This window comes from Aegilops tauschii, chromosome 7 (assembly GCF_002575655.3).
Source record: "Aegilops tauschii subsp. strangulata cultivar AL8/78 chromosome 7, Aet v6.0, whole genome shotgun sequence".
In the NCBI taxonomy this organism is placed as follows: Eukaryota; Viridiplantae; Streptophyta; class Magnoliopsida; order Poales; family Poaceae; genus Aegilops; species Aegilops tauschii.
The window spans coordinates 450378032-450403412 of record NC_053041.3 but is presented as its reverse complement, the minus strand read 5'-3'; the positions used below and the strand labels follow the sequence as shown (position 1 = coordinate 450403412).

At 50.6% G+C, this 25381-nt stretch overlaps 1 protein-coding gene across 1 annotated transcript in view; it reads left to right on the top strand.

The window, feature by feature from the left end:
* The first annotated feature begins 661 nt into the window (after positions 1 to 661).
* Positions 662 to 25381, top strand: part of LOC109746611 (uncharacterized) — an 83158-nt gene continuing 58438 nt past the window's right edge. The window contains exons 1-2 of the mRNA XM_020305760.2: positions 662 to 1715; positions 2534 to 2542. Coding sequence (XP_020161349.2) covers positions 662 to 1715; positions 2534 to 2542 — 1063 coding nt within the window. The remainder of the gene's footprint in view (positions 1716 to 2533; positions 2543 to 25381) is intronic.

The window sequence follows — 25381 nt, the reverse complement described above, 5'->3', positions numbered from 1 at the left end:
CCACGCGTGTCCTGCTCTGCTTCCTCGGGTCTCTGGATCGTCTCCTCGCCGCCAACGATCTCCCGCCATTGGATTCTGCTACCGTCGACGGATTCTGCTCCACCGTCGCCGTTGTAGCGAACACCCGCCGTTCTAGGGTACGTGTTCGACCCCTTGTGCTATCTTTTTAACTCCGATTCCTAGCACAAGGACAATGCCATGATTCTTGCCACGAACGAGATTGAAATATCCAGCTAAATCTTCCTTAGGCCTCGATTGATTCGAAAATTTTAGGGTTAGCCCTCCGCAGAACTCATCTCGGACCGACCGAACTATAGAAATCGGTCTCACCGATTCGGCTTAGGCCATTGCACATGCGTTTTTCGGTCTTACCGAAAATTGCAAATCGGTGTGACCGAGTTCAAGTTTCTATGAAACCCTAGCAATCTCAGTGCCACCAAACTGTGACTCGGGCTGACCGAGTTCACTAGTTTAGGTTCCAAGTGTTGTTTCGGTATCACCGAGGTTGTCAATTCGGTAGCTCCGAGATCACTTCTATAGATAACTAAAACTAAGTTTTTTGACTCAATTTGTTTTGCAAAACCTCTGTACTTGGTGATGCTCATCTACTCTACCTCATCTACAACCTATTCACAGGGTCTACCGACAGTTTGTCTGCAAGATGTCTGACCAGAGTGACAGCCAGAACAGATCTGAACAGCAAGAGCAGTTGAGTGAGGGCACTAGTCCCTCCAGCAGCTATGATGAGGGCGGCAGGAGCACACCTAGTAACTTGCCCAAGGCAGATACTAGAGCAAGAAAGAAGAGAACTTCAGATTCAGAGGATGAATATTATGTTGCAGCTGAGGATGAGGCCACTTCAAAGAAGAAGGTGGTGAAGAAGGAGTTTGGCACTGCTGCATCCACAAAGCCAGGCATGAACAGAAAGGCACCAGCAAAAAGAGTTCCTATGTCTAAGTCCAGAGCCTCCACTCAAGAAACTTTGGGATCTAAACCCAAAGAGACTGTTGCAGAAGGGAAGAAGATAAAAGAGAGGGTCAAGAAGACTACTGCCAGGATCATTGGAAAGCTCTCTATGATGAGAGATTCTGAAGAGGAAGAGGATGCTGCTCCAACACCTAAGGCACAAAAGCTAATGGGAGATGCAATTAAGTCAGGGGCTGCTGCTAAGCCCAAACCTGCTCCCAAAGCCGCGGCTCTAGCCACCAAGACTGCACCCAAGAGGAGTACAAGAAATATTCCTGCTGAGGAGAAGAACAAGGCCCCAGTGCCTGAAGTTGAAGAAGAAGAAGCTGAAGCCCAAGTGCTGAGGAAGCTCAAACCAAAGATTCCAGACCACAATGATACACATCCTGTGGCAGAGGACATGAGGATCAGGAAGGATGCAGGTCTGAGACTTTGGAGGAAGAATGACCCATATGCTGTAAGGAGGAGAACTGATGTGGATTACAGGTTACACACTAAGGAACAGCAAGATTTCTATGAGACTATTCTGCTTGACAAGAAGCCCATAGTATGTGACATGAGATGGGTTGACTGGACATACATTAGAGAAAATGAAGATCACCTCCCAGGTGTCTATGACAGCTTCAAGGCTTGTGAAGTGGACAAGTTTGTTGGCCAGAAGCTCACTAAGTGGAATGATGAGCTGATCATGCAATTTTACTCCACTGCTCACTTCTATCCTAATGGCAGAATTGTATGGATGTCAGAAGGTACTAGGTACCAAACCACTGTTGATGAATGGGCCAGATTAATAAATGCCCCAGAATCTCATGAGGATGACTTGGATGTGTATGCCAAGAAGAAGAAAGACCATAACTCTTTGCAAGTATGTACGAGGAAATTCCTGATGCAGACATGGAAACTCACAAGTTTGGCTCAGTGAAGCAATTATTGTCAGGCCTGCCCACAATCAATACCATCCTGAGGCATACTCTTTTGCCCAAGTCTGGAGATCACAAAATGATAAGAGGACATTCCATAAACTTGCTGCACATATTTGATGTTCCTCAAAAGTTCAAAGTGATGAGTTTGATTGTGGAAACAATCAAGAGGACAACTGCAGATCAAAAGAGGTCTTGTGGGTATGCTCCACAAATTCAGATGCTCATCAACTCCAAGACGGGCACATGCACTTATTTGTTGGACAAGGAGCATTTACCTCTCAAGCCAGATTTTGAGGATAACACTGTTGTCATGGATGAGGAAGATCCTTCCTCGGTGCAAGCACATGAGAAGAGAGAGAAGGCAAGGGCTGAGAAAGATGCAAAGATGCCAAGTGCTGAAGAGGCATCTCAGGTGTTCTTAAAGAGTAAGCAAGATCAACTTGGATATCTGATCCAATCCACCTTGAGGATTGATTAGGGGTTGTCCACCCTGACTCAAAATCAGGAGAGTTTGGAGAGGATCATTGAACAGAAATTCTATGATCTTGATGTCAAAGTAACTGAGATTCAGTCAGTAGTTGAGCAACTCCAGGAGGAGGTAGAGGAGAAGAAAGGCAAGTGTACTACAGATGCTTTCACAAGAGTGCCAAGAGGTCAGAGGTCTGCTGCAGTGCCAGTACCAGATACTAGAGCCACTACATCAACACTAGCAGCTACAGCTTCAGTGCCACCTCCAGCAGCCACTCCACCAGCTCCAGCTACTTCAACATAAGCTTTCGTCCTTAGAGTCATCTCTACACCACCTCATGAAGACCAAGCCTGAGAGACGCATAGCACTATGCCTATTTTTAACTTTTTGGTAACTTGTTGCCAAAGGGGGAGAAATATGTATAGATCATAGTCTTCGAGAGAGAGAGAGAGTGTTGTTTTTGTCTCTCTTTGCAGTTTATTTGCTTGATACTTTATTGTGTGTTTGCTTGATACATTATGTCTTTTGTGAGATACTTGGATGATCATGTGTTTGATCATATGCTATCTTAATGTGTGCTTGAATGATATTATCTCTTATATCCATCTATGGTCATTCACTTTGCTTGGTGATGAGTGCATTTTTTCAATTGTTATCATTTTGAGCGCTCCACCAAGATGTATGTGACATGGAAGAGTGAACAGTCCAAAGCAAATTTAAATAATGCACAAATTTAGGGGGAGCTCTTGCTTATCACATACTTCTCAAAGCGACAATGTATTTCTATCTTATTATTATTTGTCGAAGCTTTGATCTATATGTTGCCATCAATTACCAAAAAAGGGGAGATTGAAAGTGCAACTATCGCTGGGTAGTTTTGGTAATGATTAACAACATATAGCTCATTGAACTAATGCCATTTAAGATAAATATTTTAGGAAAGTTCAATGATTGGCATGGCATGGATTTGGATTGTGGACCCCTCAAAATGCTAAGGACAAAAGATTGGCTCAAGCACTAAAGTCCAAGACTCTACATTTTCTATTTTAGTGATCCAAGATCACATTGAGTCTATAGGAAAGCCAATACTATTAGAAGGGGACGAGGTGTTGCTTAATGGCTTGCTTTCTCAAAGTGCTTTGTGATATGCTCCAAAGCCCTCAACCACTTCCTCATATCCACATATGTACCAAACCAAAAGTCAAACTCGGCCCCACCGATTTGATCCATCCGGCGCCACCGAGTTGATTTGACATAGCCACTGCCAGAAACCCTAGTCACTTCGGTCTCACCGATATGGATCTCGGTCTCACCGAGATGGGGTTGCAAACTCTCTGTTTCGCTTCGTAACGTTTTGGTCTAACCGAGATGAGCGATCGGTCCCACCAAGTCTGCAATGCAAACTCTCTGTTTCCTTTTCGTAACACTTCGCTTCCACCGAGACGAGCGAATCGGTCCCACCAAGTTTGCCTGACCAACTCTCTGGTTAGCTTATTAACAAAGTCGGTCCAACCGAGTTTGTGTAATCGATCAAACCGAGATTATGTTATGCCCTAACCCAAATGATATCAGTCCCACCGAGTTGACATGTCGGTCCCACTGTAATTGCCTAACGGTCACATTATGTACTAAATCGGTCTGACCAAGTTTTCTGATTCGGTCCCACCGAGTTTGGTATATTGTGTGTAACGGTTAGATTTTGTGTGGAGGCTATAAATACCCCTCCACTCTCTCCTCATTCATGAGGGAGGCCATCAAAACGTGCTTACACTTACACTACTCATTTTCTGAGAGAGAACCACCTACTCATGTGTTGAGTCCAAGATATTCCAATCCAACCATATGAATCTTGATCTCTAGCCTTCCCCAAGTTGCTTTCCACTCAAATCAGCTTTCCACCATATCCAATCCTATGAGAGTGGGTTGAGTGTTGGGGAGACTATCATTTGAAGCACAAGAGCAAGGAGTTCATCATCAACACACCATCTATTACCTTTTGGAGAGTGGTGTCTCCTAGATTGGTTAGATGTCACTTGGGAGCCTCCGACAAGATTGTGGAGTTGAACCAAGGAGTTTGTAAGGGCAAGGAGATCGCCTACTTCGTGAAGATCTACCCTAGTGAGGCAAGTCCTTCGTGGGCGATGGCCATGGTGGGATAGACAAGGTTGCTTCTTCGTGGACCCTTCGTGGGTGGATCCCTCTGTGGACTCACGCCACTGTTACCCTTCGTGGGTTGAAGTCTCCATCAACATGGTTGTACGATAGCACCACCTATCGGAACCACGCCAAATACATCCGTGTCTCCTATTGCATTTGCGCTCTCCAAACCCATCCCTTACATTCTTGCAAGTTGCATGCTTTACTTTCCGCTGCTCATATACACTTTGCATGCTTGCTTGAATTGTGTTAAGATTGCTTGACTTGTGCTAAGTTGTTAAAATATGCCAAGAACTAAAATTGGGAAAAGGTTAAGTTTTTATTTGGTCAAGTAGTCTAATCACCCCCCTCTAGACATACTTTCGATCCTACACCTGGGTACCCATAATGCTGGCAAGATGCTTAGCAAGCTTATTAACTTTCTATTGTTTGTCGCTTAAATCCTCCAACGCTTGCTGTTGCACAAGAAAGTATGCATCTGAATTCTGCAGGCACTTCCTCAGTCCTTCGGCTTCTTGCCGCAACACAGCTGACTGATGCCTTTCAGCTTTTAGCTAAGACTGAAGAAGCCGAAGTGATTCAGGCAGCTGGTTCGAAGAGCTTGTGCCAGCGGTACAGGCCAGTAACTCGAACACTACATCAACGCAGGACTGTGGGGTTTTCTCACTGTCTACAAGATCGTTTTTACCACCTTTCTTGGAGACCAACAGGGTTGTCTCACTATCTTGAACCTTATCTGCATTACTTTCTCTACCATTGCATAGTGGGGTGCTCTTCTCCAATATTCTGTTTGCATACTACAAGAGAAACAAGCAGACACATCACAGGTTTAGCATGTAGTATACGAAACTCGTTTTGGTAAACCGGTTTACTAGTAAGGTGGTCAGGATAACAACATGAAACAAACATATATCTATGTACTATGGTCATTGTATTGTCCATATCATTCTAGTTTATGTTGCCTAATCAAGATAGAGACACGGTTCAACTCATATATTTTGAAGACACAGCAGCATAAACAGAATATAAGTGTGAGAAACTACACAACATTGGCACCACTTGTAATGTGCATCACATGAGAACATAACTGTTTATACAACTGAAACTGATATCAACGTAGAGCAAGAAGTTAGAACAACAATCTAGCTAAAGAAATAGGTTTAAAACATACATGTTGCGCCATCGGAGTTTCAATTGGATCCTTCAAATTCGAAAGCAGTTGGTATGAGTAAATACAGTGATGCAACAACAAAGGAGTATGGACCATAGCTACGTTATCTGACCTAAGAACAGTTGCTCTTCTGCTTTAAACGTGGAGTTTGGGTTCGCTGTGGTGGTCTTCGTGCTTTGGCATTGCAGTTTCTTTACAAACTGCTCGTGTGGGCATACTCTGTGGTGGACATGGTGCTTTGTCAACTAGAAGCGGTTAGATGGGTTGTAGCTGGTTCTCTGCCCAACGGTGTAAGTGTGCAATCTGGAAGAGTCTCGATTATGTGTGGTGGGGCTAGTTTGTGGGCCAGTACGACCATGGTTCTATCTGCATCGATGGGTAGCACTGTCTTTTGTGAAGAACGGGTTTTTGCTCCCTTAGATACTGCCATCACCCTCTCCAATTCAAATGGCTGATAAACAAGAAAATAAATTGAACGTACAGACATTGTATGATAGACAGATGTGGTAATTCACATATATGTTGTCTAACCAAACAGGACAGCATGACACAATTTCACATATATGATACCTAACTAAACAGGATAACATGACACAGTTTCAGATATATGATGGATAACTTAACAGGATATAATGGCGTAATTCAACATATGATGAGTATCTAAACATGTTTACATGACAAAACTATATGATGTCTTTCTAAAATAGGTTGGGATGAAATAATTCACATATATGTTGTCTAAGTATACAGGATGGATATAATTCACATAATTGATTCATATACTAAGCAGCTGGCACTCGCATGTATGATCTCTAAACTAAGCAGATGGAATTCAATATTGTGCATATGATGTCTAAACTAAGCAATGCAAGACACCATATGCATGATAGGAGAAATATAAACATTTGAACTTAGAGCATACACCTCAGGTGGGATATAGGACTAGTCATCTGTCTCTGAATCCTCCTCTTAGGAGCTCCCTGTAACCATCGAGATATATGCTTCAACAAGTACCATTGCCTGCTCTGAAGACCTTGTTTTCACTCCAGATTTTTCCATGACCGGCTCCAATGGCTTATACACATGAACAGTAGATCAATATACACAGATTGTCGACAAATGGAATACGTAATGAAAAAACGATGGCATGAGATAATTCACATATATGATGCCTGCCTACATGGTGGTGCATAATTCACATATATGATAATTGGCTGAAAAACATGACATTGCATAGTTCACATATCTGATATAGAAAGCAAACAGGAGGCATTCACCCAAAGCATGTCTAATCTAAGCAGATGGCATGGCAATGCAAGACACCATATGCATGATATGAGCAATATAACCCTGCGAAGTTAGAGCATGCACCTCGGGGGGATAAGACTGGTCATCTGTCTCTGAATCCTCCTCTGAGGAGCTATCTGTAACCAGCCAGAAATCTGCATCGACAGGTAGCACTGACTGCTCAGAGACCTTGTTGTCACTCCAGAATTTCCCATGACCGACTCAAATGGTTGATGCACAGGAAGAGTAGACGAATGTATAAACATTATTGACAAATGGAATATATTATGAAAAAAACATGGCACGATACAATTCACATATACAATGACGGGCTAAACAGGATGGCATTGCATGATTCACGTATATGATGCCTGGCTAAAGAAGATGGCATTGCATAATTCTCATATACTCCCTCCGTTCCTAAATATTTATCTTTTTAGAGATTTCAAATGGACTACCACATACGGATGTATATAGACATATTTTAGAGTGTAGATTCACTCATTTTGCTCCGTATGTAGTCACTTGTTGAAATCTCTAAAAAGACAAATATTTAGGAACAATGGGAGTATGATATAGAAACCAAACAGGTGGCATTCACACAAAGCAAATCTAAACTAAGCTGATGACATATAAGATGTATAATGTAAGCAATGGAAGGCGCCATATGCATGATATGACCAACATCAGCATGCCAGGTTAGAGCAAACACCTCAGGTGGTAAATAGGAGTGGTCGGCTCCCTCTGAATCCCCATCTGAATAGTTATCTTCCTCTGGAATACAATCTGGAATGGCGGAGGGCGGGGCACTTCGCCCACCATGGAGCGGCATCTGCATGACATTATATTCCCACGCAACGATCTTCTCTTTTTCTCTACATGTTCAGTACTGTCGGCGTTCTGGGAACGGGGGTCCCCAGACTTGCCTACCTGCGGCCCGCGGCGTGGCCCACCAGTGGCCCAGTATGGCCCGTCTTCATCAACCAACACTCAAGACCCTCGCGAGGGGCCAAGCCTCGCGGGGCGGATGACACAAGGCCTCCTCAGGAGCGGCCTCACCAGGCAGGCTCGCGAGGGAGGCGGAGAGATCAAGGCAAAGGGTACCTCGCGAGGTTACCATGACGCAAGCCATGACGACCAAGGCCAGGCAGGCGCCAGGCGGGCGCCAGCCCGCGCAGTGTCCTCGTTTCCCCTTTGGTGATAAGGGGGCAAGCGCAGGCGCGGAGTACCGAGGCACCAGGCAAAGGTTTCCATATCGATGCACCAAGACCAAGACCAGCAGGACGACAGGACGGAGGTCACCGTGGAGCCCAAGACGGCGTCACCACCAGCGCCTTTGGCAGGTGAAGACCACCTTTAGTCAGGATAGCTTGTACTAGCTGTCCCCTTTCAAAATGGCCGTTGTTGGATCCCTTCCCGCTCAATATTTGGGGAGAGGACCAGGGCCTCTATAAATAGGGCTAGCCACCACAATAGCAAGATGAATTCAGTTCATCTACACACCACACCAGCTCAAGAACACCTCTCCTCGCGAGGCTGTTCTTCCCTTGTACTGTTCATCATCAGCCCAAGAGGCGATCCACCACCACATAGGAGTAGGGTATTACACCACAACGGTGGCCCAAACCTGTATAAATCTTGTGTCTCTTGTGCTATGAGTTGGTTGAGCTAGCTTAGGGATCGCGGTGAGGCTGAGGGCGTCTTTCGGTAGGGGGAAATCTTCGTGCGCACCCCAGTGTTCTAAACATAAGGGTTTTGCCGGAACCCGATATCTGACATTTAGCGCGCCAGGTAGGGGTGCGCCGAAATCTTCCTTCCGTTGATCCGCGTCCCATCGCTTCGTCGCATCCATGTCGGACGCCCGCCGAGCCCGCGCTGAGCATTGGGCCGCTCTCACCGCATGCGTCGCCCAGATGGCTCCTGTCGATGGACCTCCTCGTCGTTCTCCGTCACCTGCCGCCAACGCTGCCACCGGCCCGGCGAGGAACGAGCAGAAAGCATCTTCACTGCACCCCTCGGTACGGCGGGAAGGCCGCACCGCCACTCCATCGCTGACCCCAGCTGGCTCGTCGTCCCACGCTTGTCGCGCCCCCGCGGACGCGTAGGCTGCGCTACTCCTGGCACATGAGCTCCTACACTACCGCCTCGTCGACGACCTCTACGAAGAATGGCTCGCTTGCATCACCGAGCTCGTCAGCGCCGCAGGGGGCTCTTCCGCGCCGTCCCTCTCGCTGCCTCGCCCTCCGCCAGGTACGGGCGACGCGGCTCATGGAGCGCCTCCACCACCTCTGCCCCAAGACAGTGCCCTGGCTCCAAGGCTCGCGGCCCCTGGACGTGACCCACCGCATCCAGCGCCCGCGCGACAAGAAAGAAGCTGCCAAGAAATCCCTCGCATCAAGAAGGCGCCCCCGTGTTCCCTGCACCGGCGCGACAAGACCGCGTACTAGCCATGGTGGCGGTGCGTGGGTACCATCAAGAGCAAGCTCTGCGTTAGCAAAGGGCCCCGGTGACCACAGCAGGTTGTCGCGCCTTCACCCCCGAGCTGCGTAGTGTCGCCTGGCCGGGCAAGTTCAAGCTGGACCTGCCTCCTCGCTATGACGGCACCCCGACCCTGCGGAGTTCTCGCAGCTCTACGAGCTGAGCATCGAGGCGGCCAACAGAGACGAGAAGGTCATGGCGAACTGGTTTCCCATGGCGCTCAAGGACGGCGCCCGCTCGTGGCTCCTGAACCTGCCTCCAGGGTCGATCTCATCCTGGGACGAGATGCGCAGCCGCATCATCGCCAACTTCCAGGGCACTCGCGACCGTCCCTCGGCCAACTCTAGATCCCCAAGGTGACCGACGAGGCCATCATTTCAGCCTTCTCTGATGGCGTCCGCGACGTCAAGATGAAGGAGGAGCTCGCCATCCACGAGGAGCTGTGCACATCCCTGGAGCTGTTCAACCTGGCGACCAAGTGCGCACGAGCTGAGGAGGGGCGCCTCTCCCTCCTTGAGCTCCCTCCTGCTGACCCAGAAGAAAAGAAGACCAAGGCCAAGGACATGAAGCACAAGGGAGTAACCGTGCTCACGGCAGAGCCAGACATGAAGCGCGGCAGGGACCAGCCGGAGTCGTCCAAGGGCAGCCGACCGTTTTGCGCCTACCACAACCTCCACACCCACAACACCAACGAGTGCCAGGAGCTCAGGGCTGTTCGAGAAGGACGCTTCGGTCCACGCCCCGAGCGCAATGACTGGGGCTACGGCCGAGGAGGAGGACGTGGCGGAGGACGATGGGACGACCGTGGCCCTCGCCAGGAGTGGCGTGACCGACCTGATGAGGATCGCTGGTAGGACCAGCCTCGCGAGGGTGCCTGGAGGGATCAACCTCTCGAGGACCGCTCCCAGGGCAACGCAGGCCTTCCTCCTCTGCCGCCGCCGCCAAGAAGGAATGACGACCATCACCAGGACGAGGGGGCTGGGGGCTTCCAGGAGCCACGTGTTATCTCTTGCATCTTGGGCGGAGCTCATGCCCCAGCCTCACAATGCATCTTCAAGCAGTTTGCTCGTGAGGTGAACACAATCCTCCCCAGGCTCAAGGCCACACGCCCGCTCAGGTGGTCCAAGTGCGCCATCACCTTCAGCTCGGCAGATCAACTCAAGTGCGCGGCTACTGCTGGTGTCCTCCCAATGCTCTGTTCACCTGTCATCAGCAACGTTCAAGTCACCAGGACCCTCATCGATGGCGGCGCAGGGCTTAACATCCTGTCCGTTGAGATGTTCGACAACCTTCAAGTGCCATATGATCAGCTCCAGCCTACCAAGCCTTTCTCAGGAGTTATTGATGGCTCCACCACCCCGATAGGGCAGGTCCGCCTCCCTGTCACCTTCGGACAGCGCGACAACTACCGCACCGAGCTCATCGACTTCGACGTCGCCCACATCCACCTGCCATACAAGGCCATCCTCGGGTATCCAGCCCTGGCCAAGTTCATGGCGGCGACCCACCACGGCTACAACGTCCTCAAGATGCCAGGAACTGGCGGAATCATCACGGTCCCCTGCGAAGAGAGGGATGCGGTGTGCTCCCTCGAGCGTGCCTTCCAAGCTGCATCAATCGAGGACCCGGACAGCAAGCGCAAGAACCCTCGAGAGGCCATCCCCAAGAAGAAGAAGCAACCGCTCCGCGCAAGGCCTCAGGAGGTCGGCATCTCGGGTGGTGCCGCGTCAGGATCAGCGCCCGTGCTTGGGGCGCCTCCTTCCATCGCATAGGAAGGCGCGCCTGGCGCCCTCCTCGGGTAGGGCTCGGGGACTCTCTTCTGGAGGGCCTCATACCTTGCCAACATCACGAGGGAGGCGCTCGGGCACCACTTGGAGGCGTGCCTTGCGGCATGTTTCCCTCAGGAAGGCACAGGGCATGGAAAGCCCAACGTTCAGGAGTTCATGACCAAGACCACTCAGGAGCTTCAGGAAGCGAGGGCTATGCGCGGCGACCACCGCTTGCCTGGCGTGGCTCCCCATCCAGGCGAGGATGGTGGGCTGCGCGTCTGCATCGACGTCCCAGGGCTCAACCGAGCCGCATCTCAGGAGCGCTTCTGGCCTTCGCACGTGGGATGCTGCGAGGGTCCACCGCACAGCTACGTTCGCATGCCTTTTGGCCTGCCAAACGCAGCTGCCACCTACCAGCGTCACCTGCGGAGCATTCTGGCGGCTCAGGAGGCCAGGCACCACGTGGTCCTAGCGGAGATGGAGATGGTCCTCACGGAACCACCTGGACCCCCAGAGCCTCCCGAGGCTCAGGGCCCCGGCGGCTCGTTAGGGTCGGCCCCTTCACCGCGCATCTCCAAGCTGCTCCAACACCCCCATCTACAACGGAACCAGGTGACATCCGCCAAGTTCATTTCAGCTGGGAGTGCCCTCAGGGCTGCATTATTCCCAGGTCGCGTGGGTCCGCCCCTGCGGCATGTATCCCTTTTATGTTTTTAGCTTACCTTGCTGGGGGCGCCCCTCGGGCTGCATCATCCCCAAGCCGCTGGGTCTGACCCAGTGGCATGTATCCATTCTGCATTTACCTAAGTTGGTTTGCCTTTCATGCCTAATCTGCCTGTGATTATCGCCTGCTCGATTGCCACCTACCACGGAAGCTGCTCACGTTGGCACGGTACTTGCACACGGGTCCGTCCCTGCAACGCCGACAAGTCTGAGCGGTCGAGCTCTGGCCCGCGGCAGCCCCGCGCGTGTCACCTCACCAGGCCCTCAGTGCCGTCACCCTTCTCTCGGAGCAACCAATGGCCAACCGGCAATCATAATGGCAACCCGTGCTTTTCTCATGATGATTTACAGGAACCTCCTGAGGTCTAGCGTGGGCGGCACCACGAGCTCCCTCTCTTTCCCATACGATTTGCTTGCGCGTTAAAAGGGGGGCTCCTGAGCATCGCGACTCAGGAGCTCTTACTGGCTCTCCAGCCCTCACCCCTGGCCTTGACAACGGCATCGCGACCTGGCATACCAGCGGCGGCTGAGCTTGCTCGAGGGCCGGGACCTGAGGACGTAGAGCACGAAGGAGAGTGCGGGAGAGAAGGGGGAGGCTCACACGGGCCTAACCTAGCTGCGCGACGGCTGCCGACGCACGAGTCCGGAGCAACACAGGGGAACGACTCCATATTACCAAGATAAGTTTCATGCCTGGAACGGCTAATCACAACGACACGGGATTCTCAATTGATGCGGCTCTGTGACGGCAACGTTGCCTTCCTTTCTCACCTCTCGGCGGCTGCTTGCACGCTAAAGGGGACCTCCTGAGCATCGCGCCTTAGGGGCTCTTACTGGACCTCGGACCGCTCACCTCCTGGCCTTGACCATGGCATCGCGACCTGGCATACCAGCGACGGCTGCAGCTTGCCTGGGGACCGGGACCTGTCAGCGTAGAGCACCAAGTCGTCGCGAGGTTAGAAAGGGGGAACCAAGCCGAGACAGGACAAGCACTCGCACGATTTCATAATAAGGATAACGTCAGCAAAAGACATCGCGGACCCCTTTACACGCCCCCGCGGGTTGTTTTTCAATTCCTCACAGGGAACAAAAGACGAGAACTCTGAGGAGCCCTAACTACACGTGCCTCCGTGGCCGACGCCATCATCAACAGTGGGCCACGGGAGACCGGTGACAACCGCATCCAGATCAGCGGCGGCGATGTCTCGATGCAGCCGCCTTGCGCCGGGCTCGGAGAGAGCTCGGGGGTGCGTAGCTGTCATCGCTCGTCTCCGGAGTGTCGAAGAGTTCGGGAGAATCGCTGGACTCCCAAGCGTCGCTACTGCTACCGGAGGAGCCGCTGGAGGAGCGAACGGCGGGCCCGGCCCCCGCCGCGTCGACCTCCTGACTGCCCCCTCCGGGGCAGCACTCCATGCGACGGCCTTCCACGTCGAAGACCTTGAAGAACAACATGGAGGCGCCATCGTATTCAAAATGGATCACGAGGGCGCCTCCCGTTTGGCAGACCCGGGTGTCGGTGTCAAAACTGGCGGATCTCGGGTAGGGGGTCCCGAACTGTGCGTCTAAGGCTAATGGTAACAGAAGGCGGGGGACACGATGTTTACCCAGGTTCATGCCCTCTCTATGGAGGTAATACCCTACTTCCTGCTTGATTGATCTTGATGATATGAGTATTACAAGAGTTGATCTACCACGAGATCGTAGAGGCTAAACCCTAGAAGCTAGCCTATGATTATGATTGTTGTTTTTTTCCTACGGACTAAACCCTCCGGTTTATATAGACACCGGAGGGGGCTAGGGTTACACAGAGTCGGTTACAGAGAAGGGAATCTACATATCCGAATTGCCAAGCTTGCCTTCCACGCAAAGGAGAGTCCCACCCAGACACGGGACGAAGTCTTTAATATTGTATCTTCATAGTCCAACAGTCCGGCATAAGCATATAGTCCGGCTGTCCGAGGACCCCCTAATCCAGGACTCCCTCAGTAGCCCCCGAACCAGGCTTCAATGACGATGAGTCCGGCACGCAGACTGTCTTCAGCATTGCAAGGCGGGTTCTTCTCCGAATTCTCCAGAGTACCTGTTGTAACGAGCAATGTCCGGCTTCCCATTTAATGTTGCACTCATCGGCTTCTGTACCTTAATAATGTCAGTCTCCATGTGTCGAGAGAATGCGAGAAGCCGGGGCATTTTTACACTTGCCACCCTGACCATGTAAATAAATCGTCTATTAAAGAGGCGGGGATCCTCAGATCCAAACCGCACCATCTTCCCCAAGCAAGGATTCATCAGAGCGCGCCCGGAAAAAACCATCCCATCATGGCCGGCCACCGCATCTCCTCCTCTCGCCCCCATAGCGCCAAGCCAGGTGATTGGGAGAAGTGTACCATATCCCACGACCAATTGGTGAAGCTGCAGACCCAGGGGTTTCTCCCGCCTGCATATCTTGTCCCCGTTTGAGCCGGATTAGCCACCTTTGACGGCGGGGAGCAAGCGGAGAGTTTTCCCAACCCATCCAGGGGGGAGCGAGTGTGCCTTGTCCCTTACTTGCTGAGGGGCATCGGATTTCCAATCCATCCGTTCCTCCATGGGATCCTGGAGTATTATGGCCTCCAGCTGCATAATTTTACCCCTGCCTCCATCCTACACATCGCAGGTTATGTCGCCCTTTGTGAGTTATTTCTGGGTTGCGAAGCTCATTTCGAGCTATGGAAGAGGTTGGTCTGCCTCGTCCCTCGCAATCAGGAGGGATCAATATTCCAGGTGGGCGGAGCCGAAATATGGCGCATCGCCGGGACCGGATACCTGTCCGGCACTCCGAAGAAGACATCCGAAGATTGGCCTTCCGAGTGGTTTTATATAGAGGACATCTCCCTTCCTGACCCTGTCCGAATGGGTCTTCCTGAGTTCATAAATGCCCCATTGAAGAAACACCGTAGCTGGCATCCACGGAGCCCCAAGGAGAAAGATAGCAGTGATGTCCTTCAATTGATGGGCAGGATAAAAACGCTAGCCAAATCTGGATTGACAATAATCGAGGTTATGTCAATATGCATAATGCGGGGGGTGCAGTCACTCCAGTATCGGGGGCGTCCCATGTGGCACTTCAATGGAGAAGACGATGCCACCCGCTGCGGTCGGAAAGGTCCGGACTCCGCCACCGCTCTGGCGAAAATACTGTCCGATTTATATAAAGGAGAAGAAGAGTAGTTCATCCGCATTAAGCCACGGGATGGATTTTCCATGTACAACCCCCCTAGCTGGGTGAGCTGCTGTCTTTTACTCAACTCTATTCATTCCCGCAGTCTTTCATCACAAATATTTACATCGCTAGTCCATAACAAGAAATACGGAAAGCCATGAGGGAGGTCCACAGCCCGCCTCCACAGCGAGAGGACCACAACCGGGCCCTCGATCCCGGACTCGAAAAAGATCCGGACATATTTGTGGAGCTCGGTGACAAGGTGTTTTACCAGGCAAGCTGTGACGGCACCTTGGTGGCCATCATTGCCGACTATCCCGGCCTCCTCCCTGCATCACATGTAAGTAAAACAGGAGACCTATCTTCCGAAAAGGATTCACTCTTTCCACCTTACCCACCACACATGTATTGTGCCATATAGGGAAGGCCATCGGCGTGCCATGCCGACCCCGCGGCGACTCCCCAACAAGGGGCGCCCAGACCGGGTAGGCTTCCGAAAAGGAAAGCCAGCAGAGACATGGCCGAGCCACCAGCGAACAGGTATGGTTTTAAAACACGCTCCGTGATTGTTATCTTTAAAATATAACTATATCCGCTGTGTCCTGGCAGAAAGAACATTCGCCGGACTGTATCCAGGGATCCTGCCCGTCACGCCTCTACCAGCTGGATTCCAGAACCGGCCTCGAGGGTGGAGGTTAACGTGGGGACGACACCGAATGGTCCTCCTACGGAGGATTCAGATAGAATATCCACTACAAATTCCGACGTGGAGAGCGCTATGAATCATCGACGTCGGCGGGACGCACTCCACGACCCTAGTTTTTCCGAAGAGGCTTTCAATGCCTTTAACTCGGGAGACGTGTACATCCGAGCTGCTCAAGATGGGCTTGCTAGAGCCACAGACCAGTATTTAAAAGATATACGCGTAAGTAAAATCTGATAATTATGTATATCAGTAGCCCCTGAGACTTGAAACAGTTGGTACAACTGATTTAAGGATCATTGTATTAATAGGTTCTTACACAGAAGAATACCCATTTGTCTCAAGAGCTGGAGAAGTGTAAAGCCCAGCTAAGGGCCGCAGCTGCCGAATGGAGGAATCCAAGAAGGCCTCATCTGGTAATATTTCTCTCGATCGATAAAAAACGTAATTACGTGTACCATTTGGTGTTCGGCATGTTGCAGATCTAACAATAGATTCCGCAGGCAATCCCGGAGTGAATCCGGAGACCCTACAAGAGGATGAACAAAGAGCTCAATGACAACTAGAGGCTGGCGAGCGTGTAGTTACACGGGTCAGGCGAGAGAAAAACGATCTCCAGGATGCCAATACCTGGCTGCGCGTAGAATTGAAAGATGTTCGGGCCCAACTAGCAGACTTCGTGAAGGAGAATAGAAGGCTTCAACGCGGCATTTTTAGTATGTGCTCAAACGAACCTTTATGTACTTCGGCGAAGAAACAGGCTAACAGAGTTATGTCTGTAGGTATACTGACTGGTCGTCCCGAAGAGGAGATGCCCGGATCCTCAGGCGATCTTCTGCAAGAGCTTTCGCAACTGCACGAACAAGTTCGGCAGGTGATGCAGGGCGGGTCCAAGGCCTTGTGGCCATCCGCCTCCCTGCCAGGAAGCATGGGGGAGCTTGTACAGATGCTCAAGGGAGCGTGGTGGCGCTTCCGATTATGGAAGATATCTGCCCGTCGACAAGGTGCGAGGGAAGCTTGGGCCATGGTAAAAACACGGTATACCAAGCTCGATCCGAATCACATGGCCCAGATCGGACCTGTAGGGTCAGATGGCAAAGAGATTCCCGTTAGTCTGGTATATGACCAGGTAGGATTAGCCGCAAAGTATTCCCAACAGGATTGTAGGCTAGAAAGCCTGTTGGATGGCATAGAAGAAGAAGTATGTGAGTCTAAGTGACTGTGTACTTCAATTGACATATTTTGTCCCTAGCCGGATTGTAAATAATTTGTCATGGCGGACCTTTTCGCTTCAGCCTCCGGACCTGATAGTCCGGAGTGTTTCTGAATACCCACTCAGTTATGTATACTGGGGTACACGTGGAAACCAGGCGTAGGGGTCATAATTGCTTGAACAGACAAGTACCCAACTAGCTATGTTATATTACATGGATAGTAAGAAACATCTTCTAGGGAGAATAGTTCCGTTAAGGGTTCCTTTCCCTGGGTACGCATGCATTAATGTGCATGTCCGAACTGCGAGCAGAAACGCAGTATATGCAACATCTGGGGGTTTGTATTGTAATAGGTAAAAAACATCTTTAGTTCACCGACCGAATATTCCCTTAAGAACGCTAGCTTTCGGCTTCACCCAGTCCGAGGTACACGTCCGGAGTACCCGACAGTAACAATCGCAGAGGTGCTCCCCTTATGCCCTAGCCGAACTAACGGGAACGTAGGGCATAAACACAGGAGCCAGGCAACCCAGCTTGGCCAAAACTTAAGTCATATCGATGCATATAATGGTGAAGAAAAGGTACATATGGGAAAGCGACACATATGCAGTGGGCGTGATGCCCGGGAGATAATTATATTAAGCTTCTTTATAAGAAGCCCCCAGGTATAGTGAGCGCGCATACTTGAGGATTTAGCGCGTCAAGAGTGTGTAGTCGAGTCACACTTAAAGCCTTAGAGCCATAAAAAGAAAGAGAGAGGATATTACTAAAAATAGGCGGAGGGAAGGAGACGAACACAGAGTTTGACACTAGGCATAGAATCTTCAGAGTCTGGCCGCGTTCCATGGGTTCGGCTCGAGTCGATTATCTGATGCATCACGCAGACGGTATGCTCCTCCGGTAAGAACTTTATCAATGATGAAGGGACCCTTCCACTTGGGCTTGAGCTTGTCCTTTTTCTTCTCCGGTAGGCGTAGAACGAGTTCGCCAACGTTATAAGTTTTGGCCTGTACTTCTCTGCTTTGATACCTGCGAGCCTATTGCTGATAGAATGCGGAATGAGCTTTCGCGACGTCGCGCTCCTCCTCCAGGGCATCTAAATTGTCCCGCCGATCAAGCTCGGCTTCTCTCTCTTCATACATGCGCACTCGAGGTGAGTGATGAATGATATCGCAGGGCAATACCGCCTCTGTGCCATACATCATGAAGAATGGTGTGTATCCGGTAGTGTGATTTGGCGTGGTCCGCAGCCCCCATAGTACGGAGCCGAGCTCCTCGACCCAGTGCGTGTCTGATTCCTTCAGAGATCGCACTAGTCTGGGTTTGATGCCGCTCATAATAAGACCATTTGCTTGTACGACTTGACCGTTTGTTTGGGGGTGATAGACGGAGGCGTAATCGAGCTTAATGCCCATGTTGCCGCACCAAGTTTTCACCTCGTCGGCTGTGAAGTTGGAGCCATTATCGGTGATGATGCTATGGGGGACACCGTAACGGTGCACGGTCCCTGATATGAAGTCTATCACTGGTCCGGATTCGGCCGTTTTAACTGGTTTGGTCTCTATCCATTTGGTGAATTTATCCACCATGACCAACGGGTTTTTTTTTCTTATGGCTTCCTCCTTTAAGGGGTCCGACCATATCGAGCCCCCAGACCGCAAAGGGCCAAGTTATGGGGATTGTTTGGAGAGCGGTGGGCGGCATATGGCTTTGGTTGGCGAAGAGCTGGCAACTGACGCAATGTTGGACGAGGTCCTGTGCGTCTGCTCAGGCTGTCGGCCAGTAGAAACCTGTACGAAAGGCCTTGCTTACAAGGGCCCGAGCTGCGGCGTGGTGGCCGCCAAGTCCAGCATGAATTTAGGCCAAGAGCTACCGCCCTTCCTCTTCGGAGATACATCTTTGAAGTACTCTGGTAGCGCTTTTTTTATAAAGCTCTCCCTCGTGGACCTTGAAGGCTTTAGAGCGCCGCACAATGCAATGTGCCTCATTTTGGTCCTCGGGGAGTTCTTGCCTATTTAGGTAGGCTAAGAAGGGTTCGGTCCACGGGGCGATGATAGCCATGATTAGATGGGCCGAAGGTGTTATTTCGGTGGCGGAGCCTCCGATTATGTCAGTGTGTTCGGGATCTGGGGTTGTGGTCGGATCCGGACAAGTATTGCCGGTCTCCCCTTGCCACACCACGGATGGCTTGAACAGCCTTTCCAAGAAGATGTTGGGTGGGACGGGGTCGCGCTTAGCGCCGATGCGGGCAAGGATATCCGCCGCTTGATTGTTTTCTCGGACCACATGATGAAATTCAAGCCCCTCGAATCGAGTTGACATTTTCAGGACGGCATTACGATAATCCGCCATTTTCGGGTCCTTGGCGTCGAAGTCTCCATTTATTTGAGATATTGCGAGGTTCGAATCCCCACGCACTTCTAGGCATTGGATGCCCATGGAGACCGCCATCCGAAGACCGTGCAACAGAGCCTCGTATTCGGCTGCATTGTTGGAGTCTGTGTATAGTATTTGGAGTACGTATTGGACTGTATCTCTGGTGGGGGATGTCAAGACAACGCCCGCTCCCAGACCAGCCAACATCTTAGAGCCGTCAAAGTGCATGATCCAATTGGAGTATGCGCCGTACTCTTTAGGGAGTTCGGCTTCTGTCCATTCGGCGACGAAGTCAGCCAGTACTTGCAATTTAATGGCTCGCCGTGGTTTATATGTAATGTCGAACGGGAGGAGCTCGATGGCCCACTTAGCAATCCAGCCCGTGGCATCGCGGTTATTTATTATATCGTTGAGTGGTACTTCGGAGGCCACCATGATTGAACACTCTTGAAAGTAGTGTCACATCCCTAGCTTCTGACATTGCACTAGGCTAACTTCATGTGTGCATCATGTTTAAACTTTGAAAGAAACTTGAAATGGGGATTGCCTAAACCCTAGCATTAAAGGAATTCACTAGGTTCAGCCAAAATATTTCCAGTAAATCCAAATGGCTTTCAAAAATGTTCATCATTCTTGGGAAATGCTAGAAACAGTAACCAGAGGTGATGCACATTTTTCCATGACATATTTGGGCTCTGGATTAAATCATACTGTATTTGCATTTGGGCATTTAAATGCTATTAAATATTTTAAATGCTCAAATGCAAATAAACTAAAATGTTTACTATAGGATATATTCCCAACAGTGATCATGAGTAGTTTCATGATTTTTGGAAGTGTCTAAGTATTTTTAATAAAGCCCTAAAGACTACAGAATATTAGAAAACAGAAACAAATGAAAAAAAGAGAGAGAAAGGAAACCCACCTGACCTACCTGGCCTGCTATTGTAGCGGCCGAGCACTGTTCCTGGCCTAGCCCAGGGACAGGGGCGTCTTCTTCCTCATGCCAGTGGGCACGAGGGCGTGTGCCCGCCACGCGGGGCCACACGCCGGCCACCTCCTGCCTGTGTGCTCGCTGCTGGAGACGGCCCCGAGCGCCACGACACCCCTGGAATCCCCTCGACCTCTCCCCGTGCTTTCCCCCTCCTCTGCTCTCTCCCTCGCAAGCAACCGAGCAAGCTCGTCGCCGCCGACGCCGATTACCGCGGCCAGAGCCACCCCCTTGCTCCCCTGACCTGTCCAAGAGCTCCGGGACGTCTTCCTCATCCTCTTAATCAAGCCATGGAACTACGGACGCGCCACAATGTCGCCAGCATCGCCGTTCCCATCGCCGGCCACCATGGATCCTCGTCGTCGATTCAGGAGCTACCGGGCGTCCCCGACCTCGCCCTCGTGCTCCTTGGACTCGCTGTGAGTCTCCGCACCGAGCCCCTCCTTCTCTTCTCCCTGCCCCCTCACTCCCGCGCTACCTCCAGCCAACTTCCCCAACTTGGTCGTGGACTCGCCGCTGCCATGGTTGTTGTTGCCGTCGTTAGAGCTCAAACCAGCCGTGCCCGAGCTTTGAAACATGTCCAGCGCATCACCAGGAAGCCAACGCCACCCCTAGCACGTCCTCTATCACACCACACCGGCGTTGGTGTTGTTCCCGTAGCAGCACCGCCGCGGAGCTCGACGTCGTCGATGTTTCCGGCCACCTCGGCGTCCCCTGTGACATCCCTTAGATGCGGGCGAGCGTGAGCTCTCCAGTGGTACCCTCAGTGCGTCGAATCGCTGCCGGAACAGCGTCTCCGGCGAACATCCGCCGCGGTTTTTGTTGCCGCCGGTCAAACTCCGGTGGCTGACGTGGCCGCTTAATTAGGCGATAATCACCACTAATCCCTCACTAACAAATGCTGCCAGGCGGGCCCCGCATCAGGTTAAATCTCAGTCAACACGGGAGTAACTCCCAGTTTAACTATAAGCCCATGACATGTGGGCCCAGGCCCTTAACTAATCTAGGTTAGGATTAGTTTAACATTAATTAACCATGTTAGTTAAGTTAGCCACTGACATGCGGGACCCACTGGTCAGGTTTGACCTGGACCGCCCCTATTGACTTGATGATGTCACAGCGACGTCATGCTGTCACAGTATACATTTTCTGGATTAAAATAAACCAGAAAATTTCAGGAAATACTACAAACTTCTAAAATTCATATAAATTCAACGGTAACTCAGAATGAAATAATTTATATATGAAAAATTATCAGAAAAATGCAATCTATCCATCTGTATCATTTTCATGCATGTAAAACTAAGTTATACCTGCTGTATAGGTGAAAACATGATAATGACATTATAAATGCTAAATATGGAGTTTGCATATGAACCCTTAGTTCATATGGACCTCATTTAAACTGTTGCTAGATGCATTAGTGTAAATCATAATATTCTTGACATGTCATGACCATGCATCATATTGTCGCATTGCATTGATTGTGTCCTTCTCTGTTTGCCGGTAACCGTCCCCTCTCAGTAGCCGATGCTCCGATGACGTGATCGATGACACCGATGAAGAACTATAATATCTTCAGAAGTGCCAGGCAAGCAAAACCCCCTTGTTCATTCCGATACAATCCCACTCTCTCGCTCCTGCTCTCTTTTACTGCATTAGGACAACAACGATTCAACTGTTACATGCTCGGTAGTTGAACCCCTTATCCTCTGCATGACCTGTCATTGCCACAGTAAATAGATGAAACCCACTAGCATGAGTAGGAGTTGTTTGAGCCCTGATGTGCCTACTCATTCATGCTTGTTTGTCATGCCTGCTACTGCTTAGAGTTGAGTCAGGTCTGATTCGTCGGGGATGAATTGGAATGGTGATGAACATGTCCTACTGTGTGTGAGCTAAGTGTGTGAACACGATTTGGTAAAGGTAGCGGTGAGAGGCCATGTAGGAGTACATGGTGGGTTGTCTCATTGAAGCCGTCCTCAGGAACTGAGTTCCGTGTTTGTGATCCATGATACAGTTACTACAAGCATTGGGCCCGAAACCAATGGACCCTCTCGGCTTCTTAATCACCCTTGTCCTCTGTCTAGGAGTTGCAAGTAGTTTCTGGTGTTTGTAGTATGCTGGAGGCCGTGGGCAGCGCTGACCGGAGGGGTGGGCTGTGATGCGGTAGGCACGTGGCACGGTGTACCGGGCGCCCGTTTGGTGTCTCGGGAACCCTGCACGCATCGTTCGGGGCCGTATGTGGAAACCTCGGCCGGACTCCCTGCGGATGGAACCTGAATAGGCGCTAAACCTGGACTAGAGACTTGAGTGTTTAGGTAGGCTGTGGCCGACACCCACGTTGGGCTTCCGCTTGAAGGTTGCCGAGTACATGTCGTGTAAACGACGGTAAGTGGTGAGGGCGTGTGTGTCAAAGTACACCCCTGCAGGGTTAATATGATCTATTCGAATAGCCGTGTCCGCGGTAAAGGACTTTTGGGTTGCCTATAACAGTTCATAGACAAGTGAAAGTGGATACTCTAAAATGCGCAAGATAAGCGTGAGTGCTATGGATGGCGTTCTCGTAGGGAGACGGGAGCGGATCCATAGTGGAGTATTGATATGGTGAATATGTGGACTCGTGTGCGCCACCTCAAAAGAGTTACTTGCAGTCGTAGTTAGGATAGCCACCGAGTCAAAGCTGGCTTGCTGCAGTTAAACTCCACCACCCCCTTTGTTGATACCGATGCATATGTAGATAGTTATGATGTAAGTCTTGCTGGGTACATTTGTACTCACGTTTGCTTAATTTATGTTTTGCAGAGAGACGTCAGTCTCGCTAGTAGTTCCGTGTGGACTTCGATGTTTAGCTTGATACCTCAGCTACGATCTTGTGCCCTCGGCAGGATCTGGTAGATAGTCAGGCTTCTCAGCCTTTTTCATTTGTAGACGTCTGTACTCAGACATGTTAAGCTTCCGCATGTGCTTTGACTTGTATGCTCTGAATGTTGGGTCATGAGACCTATGTTTGTAATATCTCGCTCCTCGGAGCCTAATGAATAAATACTTGAGTCGTAGAGTTATGTTGTGATGCCATGTTGTATTTACACATATCGAGCATATTGCGTGTATGATTGAAATGCTTGGTATGTGTGGGATCCGACAACCTAGTTGTTTATCCTTGGTAGCCTCTCTTATGGGGAAATGTAGTCTTGTGCTTCCATGAGCCATAGTAGTCCGCTATAGCCCGGTTCACCGGAGTCCTGCTAGCCCAGCACTACTGCTCCGGACACCTGACTGGCCGGCATGTGATTCACTTCGTTCCTGTGTCTATCCCTTCGGGGAAATGTCACGCGGTGACATCCGGAGTCATGCCTAGCCTGCTACAGCCCGGGTTCCCGGAGTCCTGTTAGCCCAGTGCTACAGCCCGGATTCACACGCTGCTGACCGACATGCTCGATGTTGATTCATCTATGCCTGTCCCCATAAGTTAGTGCCACTTTGGGTTCACGACTAGTCATGTCGGCCCGGGTTCTCTGTCATATGGATGCTAGCGACATTATCATATACGTGAGCCAAAAGGCGCAAACGGTCCCGGGCCATGGTAAGGCGACACCCGTGGGAATACCGTGCGTGAGGCCGCAAAGTGATATGAGGTGTTACAGGCTAGATCGGTGTGACTTAGAATCGGGGTCCTGACAAGTAGTGTCGTAGTTTCCGGGATGCCATGAAGACCGCGTATGCTATCTTTTGATAATGTGGGTACCGTGACTTGCATGGTGTGAGGACAGTGGATACGTAGTATACCGGCTTTTGAAGCGGGAACTTATGTCCGTCCTCCTCTCGTTCGACGACGAGCACTGCGCTTACAACTTGGTGTGTTGCAGCTATGTATAACAACATGGGTTCGCCAATGTTCGTTGCGGCCAGGATTGGGTTGCTGTCCAAGAGGGCCTTTATTTCTTCCAGTCTGGCCGTTGCCGCATCCGTCCACTCGAAGTGTTCAGTGCGTCGAAGAAGGCGATAAAGAGGTAGTGCCTTTTTGGGAGATAAAGCGGCTTAAGGCAGCCACACATCCAGTTAATTTCTGGATTTGCTTGAGGTCTGTTGGGGTAGCCAACTGTGACAAAGCTTGGATTTTAGCCGGGTTTGCTTCAATTGCTCTGTTGGAAACGATGAAGCCCAGGAGCTTTCCGGCAGGAATACCGAAAACACATTTTTCCGGATTGAGCTTGATGTCGTATGTTCAGAGGTTGTCGAACGTGAGCCTCAGGTCGTCTATTAAAGATTCGACATGTCTGGTCTTGATGACCACATCGTCCACGTATGCCTCGACTGTTTTGCCGATTTGTTTTTCCAGTCATGTCTGAATCATGCGTTGGTAGGTTGCACCGGCGTTTTCGAGCCCGAAAGGCGTGGTGTTGAAACAGAAACGGCCGTATGGGGTGATGAATGCCCTTGAGGCTTGATCGGACTCCGCCATCTTGATTTGATGGTATCCGGAGTATGCGTCAAGGAAGCACAATGAGTCGTGTCCTGTGGTAGCGTTGATGATTTGATCGATGCGGGGGAGAGGGAAGGGATCCTTGGGGCAAGCCTTATTGAGGTCCTTGAAATCGACACATAGGCGCCAGGATTTATCCTTCTTTGGTACCATCACCAGGTTTGCTAGCCAGTCCGAGTGTTTTATTTCTCTGATGAATCCGTCTTTGAGTAACTTGGCTAGCTCCTCTCCCATAGCTTGTCGTTTATGCTCTGAAAAGCGCCGTAGTGTCTGCTTGACCGGCTTGTATCCCTTCAATATGTTGAGGCTATGCTCGGCCAGCCTGCGTGGGATCCCTGGCATATCTGAAGGGTGCCAGGCGAAGATGTCCCAATTCTTGCGTAAGAATGCCCGCAGTGCAACATCGATTGTGGGGTTCAGCTGTGCCCCGATGGATGCTGTTTTTGTAGAGTCCATTGCGTGGACT